The sequence below is a fragment of the Raphanus sativus genome, unplaced genomic scaffold, assembly GCF_000801105.2.
Source record: "Raphanus sativus cultivar WK10039 unplaced genomic scaffold, ASM80110v3 Scaffold1705, whole genome shotgun sequence".
In the NCBI taxonomy this organism is placed as follows: Eukaryota; Viridiplantae; Streptophyta; class Magnoliopsida; order Brassicales; family Brassicaceae; genus Raphanus; species Raphanus sativus.
Genome location: NW_026617014.1, coordinates 1 through 19,979, shown reverse-complemented (window position 1 = coordinate 19,979; position 19,979 = coordinate 1). Strand labels below are relative to the sequence as shown.

The 19,979-nt window shown below is 35.0% G+C and overlaps 2 protein-coding genes and 2 pseudogenes across 4 annotated transcripts; 2 read left to right on the top strand and 2 right to left on the bottom strand.

The window, feature by feature from the left end:
- Positions 1–2,910: 2,910 nt before the first annotated feature.
- LOC130504620 (RHOMBOID-like protein 8) lies at positions 2,911–5,250 on the top strand (annotated as a pseudogene).
- A 5,771-nt stretch (positions 5,251–11,021) lies between these two features.
- Positions 11,022–12,390, top strand: LOC108825729 (uncharacterized). Its single transcript, XM_018599076.2, has 2 exons — positions 11,022–11,567; positions 11,666–12,390. The coding sequence occupies exons 1-2, from the start codon at positions 11,223–11,225 to the stop codon at positions 12,257–12,259; spliced, it is 939 nt and encodes a 312-aa protein (XP_018454578.1). The 5' UTR covers positions 11,022–11,222; the 3' UTR covers positions 12,260–12,390.
- A 1,864-nt stretch (positions 12,391–14,254) lies between these two features.
- LOC130504621 (auxin response factor 17-like) lies at positions 14,255–17,011 on the bottom strand. 2 transcript variants are annotated; one of them, XR_008941350.1, is made up of 3 exons: positions 15,731–17,011; positions 14,937–15,642; positions 14,255–14,472 (listed from the first exon to the last, which is right to left on the bottom strand). XR_008941350.1 is itself a non-coding variant. In XM_056999241.1 (3 exons), the coding sequence occupies exons 1-2, from the start codon at positions 16,835–16,837 to the stop codon at positions 14,995–14,997; spliced, it is 1,755 nt and encodes a 584-aa protein (XP_056855221.1). In that variant the 5' UTR covers positions 16,838–17,011; the 3' UTR covers positions 14,255–14,472; positions 14,952–14,994. The 2 variants fall into 2 exon arrangements, 1 of the variants encoding a protein (XP_056855221.1); XM_056999241.1 differs by having other exon boundaries at positions 14,952–15,642.
- Positions 17,012–19,259: 2,248 nt separating this feature from the next.
- Positions 19,260–19,820, bottom strand: LOC130504622 (probable eukaryotic translation initiation factor 5-2; annotated as a pseudogene). Its single transcript, XR_008941351.1, has one exon. The product of XR_008941351.1 is annotated as a probable eukaryotic translation initiation factor 5-2 (transcript).
- Between the last annotated feature and the right edge of the window lie 159 nt (positions 19,821–19,979).

Genomic DNA, 19,979 nt, shown 5'->3' with positions numbered 1-19,979 from the left:
TCTTTTTGTACCTATTTGTCTCTAACCGCTTAACATTTAAAACTTAAACATTTTAGAAACATTTTTACTACTCATAAATTTTTAATTATGTTCGCTGTAAATGTCCTACGGTTAAATAATCATGGATCATAGTTTTGACACAAAAAAATCAAATGCTTGGTGTATCACACATGACACTGTAAATATCCTACGGTTATGAATTCTGCTTATCATAAAGTTAAAATTAATTTAGCAAAAAAAAAGAAGTTAAAAATTAATGCATAGAGCCATAGCATCCGAAAGGTAAAAGTCCAAAAGAAATCCTCTCTGACATTCTCTCTTTGATCTTTATTTTTTACTGTCCTCTCTCCTTGTCGAAGGTCATGGATGCATACATGTAGAAAAATTCTCTTTGTATATAAATACATTGTATGGAACAAAGTTTTTGCTATGACTGGGTACGTAAAAAGTCCCTTATTCTTCTTCTCTGTTTCCTATTAGAGAAAATTAACAAAGAAAAGAAATACAATAACCATTTCAAAACCTCAGTTCTTTTATTGAATTTGCGACAAATTCCCAATATAACGTTTAGTTTACATACTTTCACTAGCGTTGAATCTTCTTACTAATGCTTTTTATTTTTCTTACCTTTTCAATAACATTTTTCAATAATTAATATTTTCAATCATAATTTTTCATATATCAAATATTTATATATAATTTTTGAATTATCTTATAATTGTTTGTTAGAATTATCGTCACTTTTTCCGTACTAAATTTTAAGCACCCGGAAAAATTATCCGAGTCCGAAATCCGAACTCAACTAAAATATATGTGAAATGATACAAATGTTAAAAAGCTGCTATCTTTAACAAACCGAACCTAATCTAATCCGAAAATTATATTTAGACTAGGAAAGATCAGGTTTAGATCTAGCTAAGTCCCCATAAATCCAAAGTATACTGAATAACCTGATATATATATATATATATATATATATATATATATATATAAGAAAAAGTCCGGGTAATTTTATACTTGTTTAACAACAATACAATTTTACAAATGTGTTCCAATATAGTCTGTGAACCAAATCAATTCAGAATTCTTGTTCCACATTTGAATCGCTATTTCTGGGTTTCAGATTTTGATTTTTTTGGTAAAGCATATTTGTCAAATATTTTATTTATTTGGTAGTGCAATATCTACTTTATATTTGGTTTTATTGATTATGATGTATCTTTTATCTCATGTTATCGAGATAACCATAATTTGTTTCCCTAAATCTTTATTTTACCATAGAAATTTTTTTATCATGTTTAATTTTTATCATGTCTAACTAACATATTATTATTATTTAAATAATTAACTAAACATTATTGTAAAAGTCTGAGTTTTTCACATCTGTATTTTTTTTACTTATGATCATAACTTTCTTAGAAATATACCTTAGATTTTAACTTCTCATTATCATTTTTTGTAATACACCTTTTGACATTTAATTATTTTTATGATCATAGTAGTTTTATTTATGGGAAGGTATTTGTTTACAAATGATTTTGAAAAATTAATCATAAAAAGTTCTATGAAAATTTTGAAAATTGTGTATTAAATCATCATTTTATACCTTTCATTTATAATCCTTTTAATAATCTTAAATTCTCTTTATTTTATTTTTTTGAAAATTTCAAATTTTCAGCAAAACTTATCTTCTGTTACTTTTCAAAGCTGATAAAACCTAACACTTTTAAAGAATAACATCACTTCGGCATTAGTTTTATATCTTTTATTTATAATAAATTTCAACTAATTATTGATCCTCAATATTTTTAACATATCGGTTATATATACAGATATATATATAAATGATTTATAAAATGTAATTCTTTAAAATATTCAATATATAATCATTTTAAGTAATGTTAAAATTTTAATATTGGTTAGTAAACCTAATATTTTTGAAGTATTGTATCACTTTGACATTAGTTTTTTCAATATCTTTTTTATAGTAACGTTTTTAATCTTATATTTTTCTTTAATGTTTTATTTTAACTATCATTAATTTAAGATGTAATTATTTTAAAATAATATTGAAAACTTATTATTGATTTTCGCGGAGGTCTAAATCCTAGTTATTAATAATGAACCTAACAATAACCAAACATTAACCAAAACAGTAATTATATTAATAATGAACCTAACACCAAAACTTACTGTTGAATGGCTTCGCGCTTACGATGTTAAACCTATGGTCTTTCTTTAAAGCTTGTGGCACGTAAGTGTTTTTATAGCCGACAACAACTGTAATGTGGATAGGTCCAGTCCAACCTTCTTTTCTCAGAGCCTCCTTTATAATCTTGTACGCCGTTTTCGTTTTATCGGAGTCATAGGAGAGACCTACGTTCTCATAATCCCAAAAGATTTCCATGCTGATCTGCAAAAAAAAAATAAAAAAAATGAGACAACACATAGTTCTATATTTCAACAGATAAATTTTTCTTAACTAAGAATCTTTGAAAATAGCTGAACATGATGATGATAAATGCACAAAATTTGAAAACTATGCATCCACATGTGAAGTCATATACACTAAGGCAATTGAAACTAAAACACTTTGTTTAACCATCACAATTAACATTTTCTTATAATAAATGAGGTAGATTTTCTATGAAATGAATGCAAGTGTGTCGCTTAATTTAAAAATGATGAATTTGATAATCTAAACACCTTAAAAATTAAACTGTATTAATTATAGGAGTAGGAATTCTTTTTAGATGATAGCATCAAACCAATTCCAAACAGAAACGGTTAGATGGGAGTGAGATACACATCATATCGATGAGATACACATCATATCGATGAGATGCACTCAACCAAAAAATCTAGAAATGAATGCAATTGTGTCGCATAATATAAAAAAATGATGAATTTGATAATCTAGACACCTTAGAAACTAAACTATAATAATCATAGGAGTATGAATTCTTTAGATGATTCTTTAGATGCTGGCATCAAACCAATTCCAAACCGGATCCTATCTAAGCTTAACCGGTTAGAGAACTGTGAGGAGTTTAATTTCTGTAACCAATTCCAAACCGGATCGTAGCATTTCGGTTTGTTCTCAAAAGCAGTTTCCCGCCACTTTTATAAAACAAACCTTCTCTGTCACTCGTCGTCTCCGATCCCTAACCGCAATGGAGGTTACGACGGAGCCGAAGACGCAGATCGATGAAGCATCTCATCGCAACCTCTCGTTTTCCACTCCGATCGCCGGCGATCCAAGCTCGGACAAACTCCCCTTCTTCTCCGCCACCGCTCGCGGCAGATCAAAACGCGACACCTGGCTCGTCTCCGTCCTCGTGCTTCTCCAGATCGTCGTATTCGCTGTGACTATGGGAGTCAACGACTGCTCCAGAAACTCTAACGGTCACTGCGCCGCCAAATTACTCGGCCGATTCTCCTTCCAGCCTCTCTCCGAGAATCCTATGCTCGGTCCCTCCGCTTCTACGTGAGTACCTCTCCCTCTCTCGGCGCTGAGTTTTCGCTTAGGTCTCTGATAGTATATGCTTGTGGAATCGATCTCTAATTCAATGCGGAAGATCCTTAGTAATTCATTAGGTCTCGATCTTAGATAACAACGGCAAGTTCTTCGATTCTGTGTTGTTCTATAGAGTGTGATCTGTGTGGATCTTATTGTTTGCTACGTTCTGTTTGATGAATCACTCGATACTAAGTTACAGATCGTAGTGCTGCTTCTTCTTCTTCTTAGATCTATAGGTTTTAGGAAACTGAAGGAAGCAGGTTGGTTTTGTTGCTTCTAGCGACTGATTATGAAGCTCTGTGCATCATATTTCACTGTGAGTTTGCAGCTTCGAACACATGGGAGGTCTTTATTGGAATGCTCTGGTTGAGAAACATGAGATTTGGCGTGGTGTGTTGACGTCTCCCTGGCTGCACAGTGGATTGTTTCATCTTCTGATAAATCTAGGGAGTTTGATTTTCGTTGGGATATTCATGGAGCAGAGATATGGACCATGTAAAAGTCCACTCCTTCACTTTCATTCACCTCATCTAATCTGTTTTTGATGGTTGGGTTTATCAACGTTTATAATCTGCCTTTCTCTGCTTTTGCTTTGGTTCTGTAGTCAGGATTGCAGTGATATACTTCCTCTCTGGCATGTGTGGGAAGTCTGTTTGCTGTGTTGTTTGTTCGAAACATCCCATCAATCTGTTCTGGTGCTGCTTTCTTTGGATTGATTGGAGCTATGCTTTCTGCACTTGCAAGGAACTGGAATCTATATACCTCCAAGGTCAAGGATATCTTGTGTTTTCTTCTTGTCTTTAACCTCTTCTGCTTATTGTGTCTTATGTTTTGCTTGCTACAGGTTTCAGCATTGGTGATAATAATCACCATCTCCACAGTCAATTTCCTGATCGGCTTTCTTCCGTACATAGACAACTTTGCGAATATTGGCGGTTTCATATCAGGATTCCTTCTTGGATTTGTGCTGTTATTCACCCCACAGCTGAGGCAGGACCCCCCACCTCACAAGGGAAAACTGTTTGAAGATGATATGAGAAGTTCCACAAGGCTTAAAGAAATGTTTGACAGACCAGTGTTAAGGATTGTATGCCTGGTCTTGTTCTGTGGAATGTGAGAGTCCTCTTTTTGATCTTGCTCTATCTCTCTGCGTTCTTGTGGCATGTATAGCTTATCCATCTTTGTCTCTCTTTCCTCAGACTTGCTGGGGGTTTTAATAGCAGCGTGCTGGGGAGTTAATCTCAACCGCCATTGCAACTGGTGTCGCTATGTTGACTGTGTTCCAACCAGGAAATGGAGCTGCAGCGACATGACTACTTCCTGCGAGGTATACCTTAAAGCTTGGCGTGACATTGATTCTAGAATTCGAGTGTTTTAATCATTGTCCAATGTATGCAAATTTGATAGGAAATGGTGAGTGATGCTCAGCTAACACTAACGTGTATGGCCAATGGAAAGTTCAGGATATTTCCTTACACCAACATATCACAAGCCAGGACACAAGACCTCTGTACGCTCGTCTGCACTTAAACATGACCAAGATTTTAACTCCTTTGTACTCCCTCCCATACTTAGATAATTGAATATAATACCACCAAAACTCTCATACTACAATCATTAGGCACTTCTGTGGCATATAGCCTTAATGGATAAGAAGGTAGGACTTTGTAACGAAACGATTGCATTGGTTCTTGTTGATACTATGAATCTGAATACTAAAGGTCTACCAAGTTAGGTCCCACAGGAGGACCCAGTAGCCGCATAAGTGGCTTACATAAACTTGACACGATCCACATCATATCTACGCACACATGACACACCAGTATGTATAAATTATTCAGCTTCTTTTTACTTAAATGCATACTTTTTGTTTATATGCTTTAGAGAAAGAGAGATGATGATGATGATGATAAATAGGTGTGGCTTTGTGGGTCTAGTAGAATGAGAAGAAAAGGGCCGACCTTGACAAAGGTAGAGAGATAGAGATAGGGCCACTAAAATTGATTTTGGAGAAAAAAGTAGACTTGAGAATGTTACACATCATATTAAAATGCAGACATAATAGCTGAACAAAGCCCATACTGTGGTCCTGATTCTCATTAACCTCTACTCAACTGCCTACATCTCTCTCTATTGGCTTAAATTTAATTACTCCTATCCTCCTCCTCACTAAGTATGCATTTTACATAACACAACAAAGAAATGCCTTTTGTTTCTTCTGCGTATATAGTTTTTTTTTTTTTGCAACATTTGTTTCTTCTATATTAATATTCATTTTTCTTTGTATTTTGATAACATGTCAAGTCACTCGTTTTCTGTTAGGTTTAATTTAGTTAAAACCATCGGGTGATTTGTGATTTTGTTTGATCATTACAACATCTGAGAATTGATCTTAACATTTTGGCTATAAGTGAGGGACTAACTCTGTCTGTAATCAAATTGACTTTATAACTTTATCCGGTTAAGACGGATGTAGCCAGAAATGGAGCAAATGGTTGTTGGGGAGTTTGGTTTAGTAGCTTTATTTCAAGTGTTTTTTATTTTATTTTTGGAATTAACCCACAAACTAACACAATTTTGGAACTTTTTTTTAACAACAGAACTCTTATTATTTTAGATTTTAAGCATTTCACAAGAAAAAAATAATAATTAAATTATTTATTTTCCCCATGTTTTGTATATGAGTATATCCATATAGTATTTGTCAATGTTTGTCATGTTTAGGGGCTGACTGGTTTTCCCGCTACCATCCGCAAACGCAGCTTATGCGGTTCATAGCGGTTGTTGGCGTTTCGAAACAATCACAAAAACACTACAAATCGCTCTGAACCTCTTAAAATCAAAAACTGGTTCCAGCTAGCGTTTGCGGTTGCGGGAAGGTAAATTTTTTTTTTAAAAAACAGAATAAATAAAAATAATACTAAAAATATCCAATAAAAATTTTCAATTGAAATAATAGAAATTGTAAAATGTATTCATATTATATTTCAATTTATATTATAAAAATCAAAAATAAATATTTTCTATAAATTTTTAAAATTGAATAATATGATTTTATAAATATAAATTTTATATTTATCATATTATTATGATTTTAATATTTTTTATAATTACATAAAATGTAAATATTGTTAAATTATTATTTAACAGATGTTGCGTTTGGTAGTTTACCAGTCATAAGAGTCCCGCAAACGCAACAATTTCTAACAGTTGTACCAGTCGTACAAATCTCTAGAAAACGCTTAAAACCGCAACCATCCGCACCCGCAAACTCCCGCAACCGCAACCGCAACCGCTGTGGTTACACCAGTCAGGCCCTTAATGTATAACGCTCTATCATCCTTTCTTTTAATGTTTCATTTCTTCTTTTTTTTTGGAAACTATTGTTTCATTTCTTCTTACTATATTAATCCTTAGTATCGAGAATTTGGACCACATCAGTTATAAAAATATTTGAAAAACTACTATTTAATGTGCATCAATGATACACACGAAAATGAGAATATTACAACCGCATCTCTACCACTTAACGTTGAAATAGCATATACCTTTGCATCCTTATTTCGGCTCTCAGTACTTTTACAGTTTGATGAAAAAAATAAGACTTTTTCTTGGGTTCACCCCCTAGGGTGAACCAACCAATAGAAAATTGTTATTTTAAATCTAGTATCTTTTAATTAAGGAAACAAAAATAACTTGCCAAATTATATTATGCTTTTAAAATAAATAAAAAGATTAAATAAATAAAAATAACAATAGTTCTCACTAAAGATTATTTTTAAAAAATATTTATTTATAAGATTTGGAGTTTAGTGTTTAAGATTTATAGTTTAGAATTTATCCAAATGTTTAGTGTTTTTCTAAGGGTTAGGGTTTATCCAAGGGTTTAGGGTTTAGGATTAGAGTTTAGGGTTTAGTGTTTTGTTGACAACATGTTTAGTGTTTTTTCCAAGGGTTTATGGTTTACCCAAGGGTTTATGGTTTATCCAAGGGTTTAGGGTTTATGATTAGAGTTTAGGATTTAGTATTAGAGTTTAGGGTTTAGTATTAGCTAGAGTTTAGAGTTTAGTGTTTTGTTGACAACATTAATTTTTTTTAATTCGTTTTTATATACTGTTTTTATTTATTTTTAAATTTTATTTTGAAAAAATAATATAATTTGACAAATTATTTATTTCTTTAATTAAAAGATATTGAATCTAAAATGACAAGTTTCTATTGGTTGGTGAACCTAAAGATTTACCCTAGGGGGTGAACCCAAAAATAACTCAAAAAATAATACATAAATAGATAAACTATATCTTAAGTGGTGGCTCTTGATTGTTGACCCTCTAAATAATCAACTCTTCCTCTTATCTCTACCGTCCGATTATAGGATTAGTGATCCAAGAGTGTTTATCAGTTGTTAACATAATCGCCTTACTTGATTTGCGACTTTGTTAAAGGTTCTTTTGACCTTGCTTAATAGTAGTTGTCCATATAGCTTCTGATCAGGTAAAACGGGTATAACATGATTAAAAGTCTTATAACTTTTCACCGTTTTTATTATTCTTCTTTTATCAATCTTGTTTTAACAGAATCGTAGACTCTACCAAAAAAATACGGTCTTCCAGTTTCCTGTTTTCTTTTCAAAACAGTTATCTTTAGAGTTCAAACTTTAAACATTTACATATAGCAATAAATCTGTAACTATATAGACTAAAAACCACTAAATAATCATTCTCAACCGGAATTAAATGGGACAACGAAGTGGAGAAATTAGACGATAAATTTCGAAATGGTAGACGGAAAGAGAAGAGGAGTATGGACCCAAAACAGTTGTTTCTTTATCTTAAGCCATTACTGAGAAAACGAAACATTCTTGCAAATTTACACCTCTCTCTTTGTTGGTACTACTTTTCTGCTACTTAGTAATTACTCTCTAAGGCTCTGTCGATAGTTATACAATCATATAGTTAAACATACAACATCTATATTGTAACATTTTCGTTCTACCCTTTCATATTATTTATTATATACTTCTTCCGTTTCATTTTAATTGTCGTTCTAGATTTATGCATACAGATTAAAAAAACATATGATTTGTATATTTTCAAAATAAAAACACAATTATCAATACATCTAACCACATTTCAACCAATAAAAAAATAAAATACAGAATTTTTTTAATAAATTTTGCATTGAAACTATAAAATGATACTTATTTTGAAACGATTTTTTTTTTTTACAACGACAATTAAATCGAAATGGAGGGAGTACAAGTCTTCTTCCCAATAGTATACCATCTTCTAGATTGTTCGTGAACTTTCTTTTGGATTTTACTTCTGATATGTCGACTTTGGATTCATTGCTGAATAGTGTTCCTTTTGTCTGTTTCGTCATTCATAAACGAAAATAAAATAGTATAATGTTAAGCAGTTTGTCTTTCACGTCTATAACAAACAAATTGTGGAAAATACGATATATAAATATATAAAAAATTAAAAATGCGACAAAATTTTATAAAAGAAACGAAGAAACACACAAGAGTAATCGGAGATTATTGAGTCGCCCGACCCTTCCATTAGATATGGTCCCGTCTTCCATTATATTTGATATGTACACTCATCGACAAATACTTGCAATGGCTAATACATGTGCAAATCTACAACATTTAGAATGTAGTCACTAATTGTTGACAAATAATTCTAGATTCTTGTTTTATTGATTTGAATATAACACATATCTCTACTGCAGCCGTAATGGTAAATATGTGGGCGAGAGCGAGAATGATTCAAGTTGATATAATGTTTCATGGTTCGCATATACTAAGTAGTTAGAAATAAAACTTAATTTCTAATAATCACTGAAAAATAGAAAGGAAAAACAATCATATAGATACATCATACATCATCGTTTACCATTTTTCGTATTGTCGATTCCATGTGATACATCATCAGGATAATTTCTCTTTTGATATATATAGAAATTTACATATAAAATTTGTTGGGCAATTTTAATAAATAATTTCACTTTCACGATATGAAGATACTTTTTCATAATTAACAAAAAGACTACTTATTTTATATCATCCTAACCAAAATCATAATTGCAATAATATTGATATTTATTGGTGGTCTGAAAAGAGAATGTACGAATACAATTAAAGAAATACAGATGAGTATAGAATACGCGCCGGCTTGATAACGGGAATAAAGCAACATTTGTACTGCTCAGCTTGCAACATCTATAACTCTTTTGCATTTAATTAATTTTATCTTATCTACTTAAATTTTTTTATTAAATATTCTACTGCGTCAATTGAATGTTATATAGTACTATTTCTTTTCTCGGTATCCGCCGTTGTATGGGTCCGAAATGCCACTTTTGGAGGTACGAACTCGATTTCATTCTTTGTATAACTTTAGCTACACCACCATTATTAATAGTATGCTGGAATCTAACTGTTACACAATGACCAATCTTGATCCGGTTGAGCCATTATCATATTAATACAAAGCATCAGATGACTAATCAAGTTTACTTTGTTAGATTTGTATTGTCATAATATATTATAAAGTAGCTTAGGGATGTACACACAAATTATTAGAACATTGTCTATAATATATGAAACTGTATGTCAAACAAACCACGACAAGTCCTTAAAACTTGAAAGAATGGTGTGCATGAAGCTAGACAAAATGAACCACCGAATGAGATGGACCAGTGGTAAAGAACAAGAGTAGGTCATGTTCTTGCATCATATTTCAAATATTAGCACCGAACGAGTCCGAACCAAAGAGAAACTATAGTTCGAAGTTCAAACTCTTCCGAGTTAACAAAAAAAATATACAGAAACACCTATAAGCACTATACAATCATTGGATATTGTTAGGGGTGTATACACTATTATTGTATTTATAGCAGATAAAAAAGTTTGCTTTGTAATCAGTCAACTTAGTGCATAACTAGTAAAGCATGAAATGGTATTAGATGCCCTCGCAGAAGACGCTAGCTCATACATACCAAATCACTAATTATTCGGTTATTAGTGTACTGAAACGTGGTCATTATTATATTTACCCTTTTATATTAACCATCAATTACTAGAGATTTTATTCGGACAAAGAATCAAGCTAATGAGCAGCTTCTAGAAATACAAATTTTATTCAGATTTTATTTCTGTCTCAAATTTGTAGATGACAAAAACTTATATGGATTACATGAAGAGAATTAAATCATGTTATATATGTATTTTCCCTGAAAAAACTATAATCTACTTAGACTAAATCTACTCTCTCTTTTTCTCTCTTCCAAAAAATACTATGTATGCATTTTGTAGATTTCAATTTTATTATATTCTTCTTTCCATAAGAAAATTTAGTTATAAAAAAATACAGAGAAATCAATAAATTTAGTATAATTACCAAATACCAATCATCCATTTCCTCCTCTATAGGAAACAAACCATCATTGCCCCAAACAATCACTTTCATCCTTACAAAATCTCTGATTCTTCTTCTCCTTCTTTTATTCTCTTTCTCTCACTCTCTTTTTTCATCTATACATATAAATTCACACACACACACACAAACACACACATACAATCTCTTGTAACCTTTAAAACTCTCTCCTACCCAATTTTCCCTCCATAGAATCATCAACAAACACTACAAAAAAAAACAAATCTTTTTAGAGTTCTCTCTGTTTCATCATCAACAAAATGGATCCTTCTTGCACAAACTCAGTAAACGGATTCTACACCTTTCTAAACAAATCAATGGAAGATCTCGAAAGGGTCTATCTCTCCAACAGTTTCATGTCCCTTCAGTTCCTACAGAGAGTGATCTGTCTCCTGAGAACCTCTCACTCTCATCTCACACTTCTTGTCCAAAAACTCAACCTCCCTGTCGGCGACAAGTGGCTCGACGACTACATGGACGAGACCTCCAAGCTCTGGGACGTCTGCCACGTCATCAAATCATCTCTCTCCTCCGTGGAAAGCTTTTGCTCCGCCGCGATTTCCGTGACCTCCACTCTCGACGGCCACCACCACAACCACCGTCAGGTTTGTTTTTTTTTTTTTGCTAAAAATTAAAAAAAAAAAGGAAACTTGAAATAAAAGATTGAATATTTTTGAATAAAGTCTCGAACTTTGGATAACAGGTGATGCGAGCGATAACTGGATGTCGGAGAGAAGCGGTGGGGATAGAGGAAGAGAACAGAGCTCTGATGGAGAACCGTGTCCAAAGGTTTCCCTTTTGGTCGGAGCAAGTCACGGCGATGGAGTCGTCGAAGATACAGAACGGGTTCAGCGGGTTCAGAGGAGTGATGAACACGATCAAGAACATGAACACTCTGTTTCTCACGATCTTGACGCAAGGCCTTGTTTACAGCATCCCGGGGGAGACTACAGCGGCGGCGGCGACGACGACGGCGACGGCGATGGCGAGGCTGAAGCAGAGAGTGGCGGCGGAGATGGAGAGGACGGGGGTGAAGAAAGGGGTGATGATGTATGAGTACAGGAGGAGCAAGACGGCGGTGGAGGAGCTCAAGACAGAGCTCGAACGGCGGTGGTGCGGCGGCGGGGGAGAGGAGGAGGAGGAGGAGAAAGGGTTGAGGGAGAGAGTTGAGAGTTTGAAAGTGAGTGTTGGGAGTTTGAGGAGTGGAACAGAGAGTGTTATTGCTCAGATTGATGATTTCTTTGATGAGATTGTTGATGGTAGAAAAATGCTTTTGGCTTTCTGTAGCCACAGATAAACAAAACACACAGGGGTTTTAGGCTTTTAGATGAATCAGAATGTGTTAATCTGCTTTGTTTTTAGTTTTTGTTTTTGTAATATCTATAAAATTTATGTGTTTCTTTAAAACCTTTCTAAGGTTCTTTATATATCAAAGTCCAAACATGAAGTTAATATGATGCTTACAAAATTAAACCATGGTGCTAAAGTTGAAATGTAGGGAAAAACGAATACAAGTATATCAAATTCTATAAGAACATTTTCATCCTTTTTATTTTAGATGAATTTTAATTTATCAAAATCTGTATAATTAGTTGTGTTTTTAACTGTTTTATTTTAGTTAATTGCTTTGATTTTGGATTCTTTTAATATAAATGTTAGTTAACATGATGCTTACAAAACTATACACCTGTGTGTTCAAGTTTTTTTTTTTGGTTTGAAAATAAGCAAACAAAATTATAGGAGTACTTATCAAACTCTATAAGAACAGATGTTCGTAATACCGGTTCTATGTGAATCTTCAAATGACAAGACATGTACTATATTGTACATGGAAATGAAATGTTTTATTATTTTACTTTCTCAAAAATAAAAATAAACGTTTGAATATCGTTATAGTACACTTTTGTTTTTTTGTTGCTTTAGAACAAAAGAATTGACTGCAAAAGAGCGAGACCAGAGTTGTCTCTACGGAAAAGAGTTGCAGAAAGGACGGTAATAAAATGAGAAAACAGCAAATGATTAAAAACCTGACGGTTGATTTGTATTCACTTGATGCAGATTGAGAGATAAAGTGAAAGGAAAAAAAACATATCGTGCTCTTCTTTTGTATAATGACTTCTTTTCTATTTGTGAATTATGTTTTTATTTTATGAGACTCATACTTCAAATGATTAGCAATCCGTCCCCTCTCTTCTATACAAATTTCAAAATTTACTATACACAAACAATTAATCAAACATCAAGTCCTTGCCCTTCTCATGAGACGATCTTGTATGAATATTCATATAAGAAAAAAAAATCATAAAGTAAAACCATGAAGATCGTTTAACAATAAAAAAATCATCAAGATTCCAACTGAATGATATATAAACAACATTTGTTTTTTGGGTCAAAATAAACATCATTTGTTATATCAAATAAATACATTTTGTCTATTTATTTATTTGTTTAGTCCAGAAACAATTATTGGAGAGTGTTAACCAAAAAAAAAAAAGACTATGATTGGAGAGTCGGAACAAATTTCCTTTTTCTTTGGTTTGGTTGTTGGTCTGCATGCATGAATTATTTGTGTTTCCTCAACATATAACCAAACTCTGGAAAAAATAATTATATTGTTTTTGTCCTTGAGACATTTTCAAGTTTGCGTTACAGCTAATTTTTCCAAGAGTGGGTTCTTGTATTTTATCATAATGTGACCAATTTAAGGAAAATAGAAATTTTAAGATCCACCTAGTTCACTCTACCATACGTGAACGTAAGAAATATACATGTATCGTAGTATATGTCAGTCATTTAATCAAACAAATCATGACAGTAATAATACCAGAAACAGACACTTTTTATTCGGTTGATCTAACTTTAACCAAATCAAACATAATCAATGTCTTTTTGTGATTGTCATCGGCCGCCTAGTCGTCCTAATAATATAGCTAATCAAACCAACCTAATATATTCGTCTTGATTCATTTGCTAATCTAAAAACCAAACCTAATTTAAAGATCATAAATCGGTTGCAAGGTTAATAAAAGAATCAGTAAAAGTGTAGATGGTAAGGGGACCTTGAGGTTCCTGAGCAGAGCATTATTGGCAGTTTTATTAATTAAAAGCCAAAAAAGAGCTAATACTCTTTGGTTGGCGCCGTTAACTTAGATGCATTCATTAGGCTCATAGCATAGGGATGTCAATAAATCATCTTGTTAACTGTTGTTTCTTAGTACTCCATAACAGTCATAACCACTATATATAAAATGGTTAAAAGTAAAAAATTCACCCATAGACATTTTACCCCCAATAAAGCAATAAACGATTAGGAAAGAGCGAGATGTTCAATCCAGAATGTGTCTCAGAAATGGGTCAAATACACAGTTTGCCACGTGGCAAAACATAAAATCTTCCAGAGAAAGTCAAAATGCAAAGAAAGAAAAACCATAAGATACTTTTTTTTATGTTACCAACCAACCACTGCTACTTGGGACGTACAGATTCCAAACATTCCTTCATTCCCTTCACCTGTCAACAACATTGACACAAGCAAACCACAAAATCATTGAATAATAATAATAAAAAGAAATAAAGATCTTCATCTTCAGGCATTATAGTGTGAACAAGTAGCTCCAAGCTTTTCTATATCGAAATTGTAACAGCGTCACACAGTGCCTCAAGTCAAGCAAACAACAGTAAAATGCATTTCATGTGTAATTGCTCAGAGTCAGAGACTGTCGAATGCGAGAGACCAAACAACGGAATAATAGTACAGACAAGCACATGGACTGTAATAATACAATAAAAACTATTACAGTGCATGTATATGTTCAAATTCCAATTACCACAGACTGTAGAGATCGATAAATATAGTAATCACGAAAGTATGATAAATAAGATTCATGCCTAATGGTAGCAAAAGCCTAATCAGTTTGAAAAACGCAAAACCTCATTGATTCAAATAGATTTGATGAAATGATTGATCAAAATACCTTTGCAGCTATTACCTCTGTGTCTCTGCTGGAATCTTTATAGGCACCCCTAGACGCTTCACCTTCCTCCATGACCCTGCACCAACTGGGCCTCATTGTCACTGGACTCTTTGCTTCCATCGTCTTCACACAAGCTAGACTCAGCCACACCACCGCTCTCGGCAGGCTCCTGCACGTTTATCACCTTCCCAAACAGCTGAAAGCTAACGCCTCGGTTGTTCCCACCTGCGTCGTTTCCAGAGGAAACATTAGTGGTGTTGCTATTAGGCGACAAGTCATCCGACGGCGGAGGACTGCCGCCAAAGTTCACCATCAGAGACGTCGAGACTCTTCCCAAACCGGGAAGAGGACTAAAGAAGTTGATGAACTCAGGGTGAGCGTTCTCTCCGATGAATCCGGTTGAGTTGTTGTTGTTGTTGTAAGACCCAAATTCATAATGCCTGGCTCCCTGCATGCCAGCAGGAACTGTAGTGTAAGTAGTGTACCCATAGTGACTTGGATCCATCGCTTGTCCTCCTCTTCCCGAATAGATCATCTCTCCTTCCTCTCCTCCACCAAAGAACCCACTCGATGAAGGATACTTCGTCCTCTTTGTTGGAGGAAGGTAAGTAGCGTGAAGCTGAGTCGACGAGTTCACAACGACCTCCACTTGCCAAGGATTCACCCTCTTCAAGTTCTGCAGAATCTCAGGCTCATCCCATGTGATCTGAGCAACAATTTGGATTCCAAATCAAGAACTCACACAACACAGAGTGAATCTAGCTATTAGCTACTCATCAAATGTATATATATACCTGAAGCTGTTTCCACGTCTCCTGAAACGAAGCGGAGACGACGCCTTGAAACCAAGTGATCCTCGAGGAATCCTCCGTCTCCATCGCCATCTTGACTCTAGTCCCAGGAGCCCAGTAGACACTCACCGAGGCCTCTACGTCTTCGGCTCTCACCACGAAGTCAGACCACCCCGCCGTCGGGTAATACACGACCTCGAACGGTAAGCCCTGCGAGGCTTTCCCGATCGCCTCCGTAACCGCCTCCTCCGTCAGCTTCCCGTTCCCATCTCTCCTAAACCACTTCTTCTCGCCTCCACCAACGTCTTCCTTCTTAACTCCTCCGCCTCCGTAGTAGTTGTAACCGGGGAAGTACTCATCCCCGGTAACGCCACCACCGCCGCCACCGCCGTAGTAGCTTCCTCCTCCGGATTTGTTAGAGCTCGGAGCTCTCCTCACGCCTATAAACATCTCGTGAACAGACTTCCTCATGAAAACGACGGAATCTCCGCAGATGAGCTTCTTGTTGTTGACGAACTTGCTCCACCCCGTGGTTAGCAAGTGCCTCCTGGGAGTACCTCGGTAGATGTGACGGAAGTCCCAGACGACGCCGTGAACGTCGGTGATGAAGAGCTTCTGGACGGGAGGATCGGCCTGGAAATCGAGGGGAGGGAAGACGGAGTCCGCGCAGTATCGCGGGACGGAGAATCCTCCCCCGTTATTGGCGTCGGAAGCCGTGAGGACCTTCGCGAACGTGACGACCTTCTCCTCGCCGCTGCTCTCCTCTTCCTCTTCGAGGAATCTCCCGAATCGAGAAGAGGGAGGATGAGGATGAGGATGAGGGGGAAGGAACTGATCGTGAGACACGGGGTGAAGCGAGAGGTGAGCGAAGACCTCGTCGGTGACCGGATCCGCGAGGAGGCTGATCGAGGAGACGACGCAGGGGATCGGAGAAGCCGCGACGGCGGAGGCGGAGGAGATGGTTGAGGAAGGGCAGCAGTGCTCCACGTGTCCTTGCGGGAAGTAGTAGACGCGAGAGAAGAGCGCGGGGATCTGGACGGAGGCTCCCGCGCAGGCGCGCCAGATCTTAGGGTCGATCTCGCGGTGGTTAACCGCCGAGGGAGGTGACATTGGCGGTTGAGAGGAGTCAGCGAGGAGGAGGTTAGTTACTAGAGAGAGAGAGAGAGAGGGACTGTGTATGTCTGAGAGAAGAGAGAGAAGATAATGGAAACGGAAGCGAAGGGATAGGGAGAGAGAGAGAGAGAATAGATTTACTGTTACGCCGTTGAGACGGGGATTTTGATTTGATTTTATTCGAATTTTACGGTTTTGCCATTCCGCAACAAACTTTATGCAGCAACTTGCGCTTTTCCACCGTCCGATCTCGCGCGTGCATCTCACTCTCTTCCTGCATTTTTATTTATTTTTTGGGTTAATCTCTCGCTTTTTTTCCCTCATTACTTAATGATGTCCTACTCTATCTTTGTATTTTCTCTTCTAGAAGCAATTAAAAAAGAACAATTATTAAAGACCGCTAATAATTTTGTAGAGTAATAATTATCTACGATTGTTAAGAAGAAGTAAAGTAATCGATGGAATATTTTCTGCAGATTTATTAATTGGTTACTAAAAGTATAAACAATGATTTAATATAATACCATTCAACCATGTTTTTGCTTTGATTTATGGTTTAGGCTACACAGAAGTTTCACTTTATAAGATTTCTTTAAAAAAAAAAAAAACAAGTTTGATTTAGGAAGAATAAGCGAAAATTACAATGTCAATTTTCTCACATTATTTTGTCTGATAGTAAAACCATTTTTCATGTTTTTAGGAGATAAATGTACTTTTTCTTTTTCTTTTTTTTTGACAACAAATGTATTTTTCTTATATTAGATGACATTACATGGTTCGTTGTCAATATTACTTGTGTATTTTTACTGATGTTGTACGGTATTTCTTGGTTTTTTTTGTACGGTATTTTGGTTTCTAAAAGAATATTTTGTCTTTCCAAAAAATCTAAGATACATCCAAGTTAATCAGATTTAAATGAATCTTATTTGTTGGATGAGTTTGCAATTATCAAATTCTCTTACTTTAAACTTTCAAGTCTAACGACCTGATAACAACGAAAAGATATCTAAATATCCTAACCGAATAGGTTAATGAACACTTCTATATTAATGTTAATTGCATTTTAAAAATGGATTATTTACTGAATTGTTAGAGCTCTTTCTCAATTATACTAACAAAAACAAGGGGAGGGGGAAACGAGCTTAAATATAAAGCAATCTCGTTTGCTTTTCATTTTGTAAGATTATAACTGTCTTAATTGAATCCTTAATTAGCTTCTTAGGGATTAAAACCCAATAATTTTTAAAAAATTTAATACTTAAAATGAAGCAGACAAGATTAGCTGGTGTGGACTGTGAAGTCAAATATAAAAGGAAGTGCCGTGTGGCTAAATTGTTGTTGTTCTTAAAATTAAATTTGGTGTATTTATATTTTACATTATTTTCAGCATGATTGGTAAGTCTTTAAATAATAGTAAGTTACATCTATATTCTAGCTAATTAGAGCATTTAATTTTATTTTTTTGGAAATTTTTCTTATTTACTTTCAAATGTAAATTCACAACACATAATCATATAAAAACACATATTAATAACTTCCAGAAAATATCTAAACAAATATCAGAATAATAAAACGAAAGAGGATCAAAAAAAGGATCTTATTGGCCATTCCGCTGGCGCGTGGGGGAATGTTTGTTGTGATCTTACAAATTATTCGTTTAATTAATCTCATATGTTTTCTACGGCACATAAAGGAGGCTGCTATTAAAATTTTATTAAAATCATAAAAACAAAATAACGGAATATTATTAAGTCCGTTCAAACGGGCCTGTTTCTGTTTCTGCAGGTTTCGAGTTTATATAGTAGACGGCCCACTATCACATCAAGGTTAACGAGATTAAATGAATAAAAATGATAAAAATGACAATGACAATTAGAGTCAATGACCATTAAGCTTTTATCAAATGGACTGGTGATTGCAAATATAAATACGTTTCCCATTCTTTCTTTTAGAATATGACTAATGAGTAGCGTGAACAAATTCTTTTTGCTGTTTTATTGTAAGAAAAAAATCAAATAATGTTGAAATCAGTTTCCATGAGGGACAAAACTCTTCAGACGTGGTGGTACTTTTTCACTAACATCTGTCAGAATTAGTGTAACGTCAATAAATCATCGTCCTACAGTTTGCAAACAAATGGTATAAACAGTACCATACGTACATGTCGGGACAAAACAATGAAAGTAATAATATATTTTTTAAACATTAAAGAGTTCAAAAAGAAACTACACACCACAGAGGAAGAGATGGTATTCAAGTGAAATTTTTGCTTTTCTAGGCTTTTCTTGAACCTGCTTCTTATCAGAGCTATTAAAAACGCTATCTTGATTAATGTTTGAGCTTGAGTTAGTATTTGATTGTTTAGTAAAGGCTATGAGCAATACCAAATCCCATAAACACACAATTAACACCATAAGCATTAGATCCAAACAAAACGAGAAGCAATTATTTAAAGCAACCCAGTTGCAAAGTTTGCATGTTCTAATATATAAATAATAATAAAAGACAGAAGAGCATTTTTAAAACAAAATGCTTATAGATTCGCCAAAGAAACATATGAAAACCGAAATAACATTAAAGAAAAAAAACCACACACAGTAACACAGTAAAAAGAAACTCTCAAGCCTCCTCCTCACCTTCGGACTCAGACTCAGCGCTCTGTAGCCACTCCACAAAAGGCTTCACATTCTTCCACACAGGCGAGCTCTTGTCCTCCCCTGCCAGACCCTTCTGGTACCATTCCAACACAAACTCTTCCTCGAGTATGTCCTCGTCGTACAAGACCTTCAGAACTTGAGCCACCTCCTTGACCGCCTCTCCGTTTCCATCCTTCCCGCAGAAGGATCCGATAGAGTTGAGCAGACGCATCTGCGATCCTTCCTCCTGCGTTGCAGCCACCAAGTACTTCTTCTTCTTTCGCCGCTCCTGAGGAAACTCTTTTGCCGCGCCGTCAAAGAGAGCGTCGACGAGGCGCGTCCATGATGATTCTTGAGGAGGCTCACGAGCGAGAGGAGACCAAAGCTTTGAGCTGGCTTATCGGTAAACCCTTCTTCAGATACTCTTTCATCTCTTGCACGAGACTCTTCTTCAAATCCGAATCCCCATTCTCTTTGCTCTTGGGAGACTTCTTCTTCTTCTC